At 37.9% G+C, this 6,896-nt stretch overlaps 1 protein-coding gene across 4 annotated transcripts in view; it reads right to left on the bottom strand.

Moving 5' to 3' along the window:
* Positions 1-248: 248 nt before the first annotated feature.
* Positions 249-6,896, bottom strand: part of PARG (poly(ADP-ribose) glycohydrolase) — a 74,613-nt gene continuing 67,965 nt past the window's right edge. For all 4 annotated transcript variants that reach the window (XM_052799168.1, XM_052799166.1, XM_052799167.1 and 1 more), the window contains 2 exons: positions 4,547-4,675; positions 249-3,773 (listed from right to left, as the gene is read on the bottom strand). In XM_052799168.1, coding sequence (XP_052655128.1) covers positions 3,607-3,773; positions 4,547-4,675 — 296 coding nt within the window. In that variant the 3' untranslated portion in view covers positions 249-3,606. The remainder of the gene's footprint in view (positions 3,774-4,546; positions 4,676-6,896) is intronic.

Genomic DNA, 6,896 nt, shown 5'->3' with positions numbered 1-6,896 from the left:
TACACTCATGCTAACACCCTTCCAATTTACAGTAGTTACTTCCTTTTTACATTGCTACACAGACGGGAGCAACTGCTACAATATTGTACAGTAAGAATAAATTACTTAGCTATATTTTATGTGTCAAAATACTTGCATTATTAAATTTACTGCTAGAACTGTCTGTTGTATTGTGTCATGTACATTCAAATGTGCTGCAATTTCTCTGTCCTGGAAAGTGTATTACGAGACAAAGCACACAATATTGCTTCAGTCAGAATTTTTTAATCGTATTCCTACAAAATCATGTAAACAGTAGCATACAGATCCAGAAAAATCAATATAATATTATGGTGCATAAACTGTAAGTTTAGAAGAACATCAGGAACACTGCAACAGTTTATAAATTAATATATACAGTAATGGGTACTCATCATTAGATAAGAACACCTCAAAACTGAGGAACTTAGGTGCAAGAGCTGTAGAACAACAGAAGTGCTCCGACACCAAACTTGACCATGAGGCAACACTGCAATCTACATGACTGCTTGTTGTCGTTTTATATTAAGCATTCGATTTAGCTGCTAGAAAGTATAAAACAAAAATTTTGGTAGGAAGTTTATTTTTATTTGAAATCATATAGCAAACATCCCTAAAGTAATAAAAAACCCAAAAAATGGAATACTCCATAAACAGGTTTCTAGAAGAGTGAAACTGAAGCTTACTAGGCTGCACAAAGAGATCATTAACATCTCCATTCCATGCTAGTTCAAACAGAGCACCAAAAGGCATCTCTAGCTAAAGAAAACGTTTCAGGTAGTTTATAAATGGAGAGCGGTGGGCGGAGGGAAAAAGAAAGAAAGATGCAGAGCACGTATTGGGCTGATGCAAAATTCCTGCTTCCACATGCAGCATTCTGGGCAGTTTAGCTCTTTATTGAATTAGAAAGTTATGGGAATGTAACACCGTTGATAATTTGTTAACTCTGGGCTATTTTGCTTAAAAAAACCCTCCAAAACAATAAAGAAAATCTTCAGCCTGTCTGCGATCAAAGTCGTATTCAAAGTGTTCTTACAACATTGCCCTTTACGAGATCAGGGACACACAGTAGAATGCAGGATATATCACTCTTATTTAGATGATACATTAAACAGAAAATGAGTTATTACTTTCCTTTTCTCCTGTCTGTACAACCATATTTCACGGGGGGGGGGGGGGGATAATAAAAGTATGGTAAACATATCCTAAAGAAATAAAAGGCATTCTTCCCCATATTAGAAAATTCTCAGATATCAGTGAAAATACGGACTGCATAAAATGACTAGGATTATCCTGGAAACACCTGACACTGCAAAAACTCTCTTAACTAGATACCCTATAACATGATTTTCAGAGAATCTTTCCAACATTAAATATATTTTTCTGTTTCTAGAGTTGAAGCAGAATTTTATGCCATCTTGTTTTGGTACATTTTTCATACCTGACCAATCACTTCCCCTTACAATGAAAATTAATATTGCACTAATAAAGGGGCATTTATTTACAATAAAGGGGAGGTCATATCTAGCCACCTAAAGCTTTTTGCTGCATTTTCTTCCAGTTGTTTAGGAACAAATTCTGTTCACCTTTTCTATAGGAAATCCTGAGTAGTAAGGTGAAGAATGTTTGGCAGATAGCACCAATTTTCCATCACTTGTCTTAATTAACAGGGTACATTTATCATCAGCAACGCATCTAGAAGCACTATCGTAGTTGAACCTAAATGCCCAAGTAAGAGCTTATTGTAAAACACTGTTATGCCTGTTGCCAGAATCTGAGCCAACACTGAAACACCAGGAACAGGAGAAAAGATTTCCGCTAACTCTGAGGACGCAGGTTGCAAACACAGAAAAAGGTCTGAAATTCTAGCCCAAATCTTTTCCTTATAATGGATGGGGGTGGAGAAAACTACAGCTGGTGGGAAGAATAGAAAGAAACCCTTGAACTGCTGTTGTCTGTCACGTTCCAAGCAACATGCTTCCAAGCTGCCCACTTAGCATTAATGCAAAGGTGCAGCGCTCTGGAGGTGTTTATAAATGACCCAAACCCTTTGCTATTGCTTCCACCAGAGCAGCTCAAGCAGCAAGTGCTTGAATTGTAAGCCAGACTGCCAACAGCTTCCAGCATTTAATTACCATGTTATGTTTCAGGCTTAGAGAGGTTTATGTCTGACATTAGCCGACAAGATTTGTTGATATTAGAGCCCTAGTTCACTACATTTCCTGCTGCAGTTTTTACTTGTATTACTAAACTTGTAATAGCAACCATGACAGACCAGAAAATCTAACACAGAAGAGGCTAAACTTAGCCATTTGGGCTTAAACTTAAGCTGGGTTTAAACTACTAATAGACAAACATTTCATTGGATTGTACATAGTACATAGACCTGGAAAAGTTTTATCACAGATGTATCTGCAGCTTTGTGTAAACTATTAATGTACTAAAGCAACACTAATTTGGTATTCACAGAGATAGTAATAGCACAGTTTTTACACATCTTTTGCCCTCTCTTCATTGTCATTATTCCCATGCCTAAAAAGACACAGGCACAAACTCCTAACAAGACCTCATGTTCTTATCTGTAGCCTGCAGACTTTCCTCCCACTGATATGTAAGTGATTTCCATTTCCTCACTCATGTTATCCCATGGGGATCTTATACTCACATATACGTGTACTGTGATAAAGGAGAACTGATATGACAATATAAACACAACTAGCAGACCTCAATTCAAATGATATCGCCAACAACAGTGAACCTTGAGAAACTCCAAATATACTAACACATCTAAGACCTTGTTCAACGTTGTAACAGATAGCACCAGCAAAATGGTATTGAAGAGTGTCAGGTGAAAATGTTTCCCTCTGCTAACTTTGGTCACATTTCTCATTTTCCCACCCTCCCATACTTTGTTTTTTCTCTACTTCTTCATGCTAGCTTTTGTGTCTGATTTGATAAAGACAATGCAGTTGTGAAATGCATTATAGCTCCCCCAGAATCTTCCCATTTTTAACCATTTATTAAAAAAATAGATTTAAACCAGGACATTTTAAGTTAAATGAATGAAAAAGTTGATAAGAACAATGAAGGTACCGTGGCAGTCTTAAGGAGGTAATCAAATTATGACAATTTTCAGTAAAAACGATCATTACAACCCTTCTCTCTAAAATCATCCCCAGAGTTACATGGCTGCCTGTACTCCAGCACTAAGCTTACATGAGAAATCTAAGTAAGATCTCTGAAAAATAAAGGCAAAGGAGTATAGAGAAATCTTCTGAAGTCTTTCAGCAATTTCTTGACTGAAGTACAAATGTGTACCAAAAAAATCCTGCTTAACAAGGTATAATGCGAACCAGATTTACCAAAGAAATCTTTTCTGTACACATATGAACAAGGTTTTCATGTACAAAACCATCAAACAAAAAAAATCTCATCTCTCAAAGGTGGTTTTTTTTGTTTGGGTGTTATACATAACTACCAATGCAGTCAATATATATTAAATTAAGCCAATTCATACATTATACCCAGCAATTCACACAATATACCAGTGGGAGGAGATGGACAATATTCTGGACGAACACATTTATTTTAATCCTCGAAGCACAACCCTTTTTCTTCATCATCATCATCAGTAGAATCTGCATAGGACTCAATGGTGTTGTACATGAAAGAGTACAGCTTGACATCTGGTCCTGAAGTAGAACAGCTTCTGCATTCTTCATTGTAATATCTCAGTAACAGCCTATAAATGTCCCCTTAAAAATAAAAAGAAATAAAAACCATGTAAGATCATGCCATATGAAGAATGTATGACTGCAAATGAAGACTAGAAATGCACACTCACACTGAGATAGTGGCTAGGAGCATCTCTTTAAATGAGCAGTGAAAGAGGAGGTAGACAACTGTATGAGGGGAATGTAACTGTTTCCAAGTTTGTTCAAAACATAGAGTGAGCTCCCTCAACTTCCTGCTGAGCTTTCTGCACAAGCTATCCGAACATTAGGCTTGCATACGTGTTACTTAAAAGTGTATTGCCAATTACCTAGCTTTGTGCTTCTGTTCCAGAAATTAAAGACATTTGACAATTATAGTGGGGCAATGGATACATTGCTTTTCTTGTATTGCTACTGCATAACACATCTGACCACATCTTGCAGGATCAAGCCAGAACCACAGTAAGACAAATCTGTTTCAAGAATGCGTAAGCAGATTTTCCCTTTTTAAAGCATTTTGAGTTATATTAAAAACTTTTGCAAACCTTCTGTCTACCACATGTATCTGTATTTTCCAAATTCTGGAGCATAACTCTCAAGTGAATTAGAAAAGGATTCTAGAAGTCTTCTAACAGATTAACACTGCGCAGTGGACCCTGACTCAGAAGAGCTCCCCACTCTGGAAACAGGTACAAATAAACCGAGACCCATTTGCTTGTGTTCAGGACTTGATGACAGTAATTCTTATTGGAGAATTTCTACTTAAAGAGATGGTTAAGTCTCTTTGCTGCGTGAAAAGATTTCTTTATGCTCACCAATAGTTTGGCCCTTCTCACAGAGAAAAGTGTGCATGCTGTAAATATCTCGCATCAGCTCCACATCTCCAAAGGTAAAATAAACAACATCACGTCCAGCCTCAGCAGCTGCCAGTATCTGTATTAAGGCTGAAACAACAAAAAAGATTACACAAATGAATACAGGATAAAACAATTTGCTGAAGGGAAAAATACAGCCTAAGTTTACAGCAAATAATCACACCACCAGCAGTATGAACAATGGGTGGGTAAGTATTACTTCCACTTTTAAAACAAAGTAAAGAATACTGGGCACTGCAGCTCAGAATGTTGAAGTGTTCTGCTGGAGTCACTAGTGACAACCACCCTTACTTTCCAGATAAATAATGTGCTTAAAAATCAAAGGGTTTTTTGGTCTGCATCCGCCCCCAAGCACAATGCAGCCATTAGTTATCTAATAAATGTGACAGCCTAAGACGACAGCACCATCTTACATCCTGGTTTAAGCTCCTTGCATCGAGTCACAAATAGTAGGGTAAAAAGCATCCATTAGCACGTCACAATTTCCATTCTCTACCACCCTTCAGAAGGAATGGAGCCAACCCTTTCACTAGGTAAGCTACACAAAGCAGGAGCTGACCCAACTTTTAGCTGCCAGGAGATCTATGGTTCTGCAGCCGCTTACTGCACAATTTAAGGTGTCCATCTTACCTATAATAGAAGCATGCAGCATGGAATATGATGTCTCGTTCTGACCTATAAAAAGCGAGTGGCAATGCCAAGAATGCAATTGAGGTTACTCAACTTCCAGCTTCATGTCAAACTCGCTGGATCAAGCTGCATCCCCAAGTTCTGTCAATGGCTAACATTACAAAATAGACAGACTTTGTTTTCCTATATGGAAAAGAAAGAAGAATGCTTCCTATCTTGGAAACAGATTTTTGAAGACTCATCTTGAGAAATCATCTGGGGCATTGATCAATGGTCCAGCTGAGCCAAGCCAATGACCCACTGAAACTGGAGAAAGTGGCTCTGGTCCAGCTACATTTTCTGCCTTCTCACCCACCTCCTGACTTCTGCAGCTCTCAGGTGCTCATCAGACATCTCACTGAGCCAACTCCATTCACCAACCTGGCAGAAAATTTATATGACAAAAGAATAAAAGCTAACTGTTTTCTGCTAGATCTGCAGTTGAATTGGCTGAGTGAAGGGTTTGCTAAAAGCCAGAGCTGATGTAAGGGAGGGCACCAGACCATACGGCCAAGAACAGGGAAGGGGAGAAGAAAAAACAGGACCCTTTTAGGTAGCACCAAACTATTACAAGAGTGCAGCTTTTTCACCAACCAGTACTGTGAGGTTGGAGTGTCACAGATGCGTGCAATCAATCACACATACATTTCAGGTAATGTTAAAACAGTCCAAATAATGGACCCCAGCAACGATTTAATCTATTGCGGCTTGTCTTATTTCAGAGCCTATGGGTGCAGTTCTGATATTAATTCTTTCCTTTTCCACACAGTAAGCAGAGTTAATTAAAATGTGATTAATATTGTCTTTGTAAAGATTAATTTTAAGTAAAATAGCATACGTACTGCATTACCACCTGCTACTGGAAACTAAATAGAAAGCTGTTCATAGCTCAGCTCAAGAATCTTTCACATTTTTAAACAGACCTAATAAAATGCTGCATTCTTTAATCAAACAAACCTCTTGTAAACCCATAGCTAAAATTATAAATTACATGATTCACATGTGAAATTAATCTCAATCTGGGAATGATATTTTAATTAAACTACTGAACCAGCTGTGGATTTGGTAAAGCTTCAGTAGTTCAGCTTTTAAAGGGTCTAATTAACTAGCTTGCATAGGGGAACAGAACCTAATGAATCTTAGTATTCATTCCAAACAAACAATGCAGTTTCATTTTACAGAAGATATTAAAAATATCCTACTGTTTATTTTGAATTGCTATAGACCTTATGAAACGAGGGTCAAAATTTCTGTCAAGAATCAGGCTTCACAATCTTCTGGGCATTAATGATATACAATACCATGTGAAATTTCCATGCTACTGATTGTCCTGGTTTTGGCTGGGATAGAGTTAATTTTCTTTCTAGTAGCTAGTATAGTGTTATGTTTTGGATTCAGTATGAGAAGAATGTTGATAACACACTGATGTTTTCAATGGTTGCTAAGTAGTGTTTAGACTAAGTCAAGGATTTCTCAGCTTCTCATGCCCAGCCAGCAAGAAGGCTGGAGGGGCACAAGAAGTTGGGAGGGGACACAGCCAGGACAGCTGATCCAAACTGGCCAAAGGGATATTCCATACCATGTGACATCATGCCCAGTATATACACTGGGGGGAGTTGGC

Source organism: Harpia harpyja, chromosome 10, assembly GCF_026419915.1.
Source record: "Harpia harpyja isolate bHarHar1 chromosome 10, bHarHar1 primary haplotype, whole genome shotgun sequence".
In the NCBI taxonomy this organism is placed as follows: domain Eukaryota; kingdom Metazoa; phylum Chordata; class Aves; order Accipitriformes; family Accipitridae; genus Harpia; species Harpia harpyja.
This window is presented reverse-complemented; position numbering and strand designations above follow the sequence as displayed.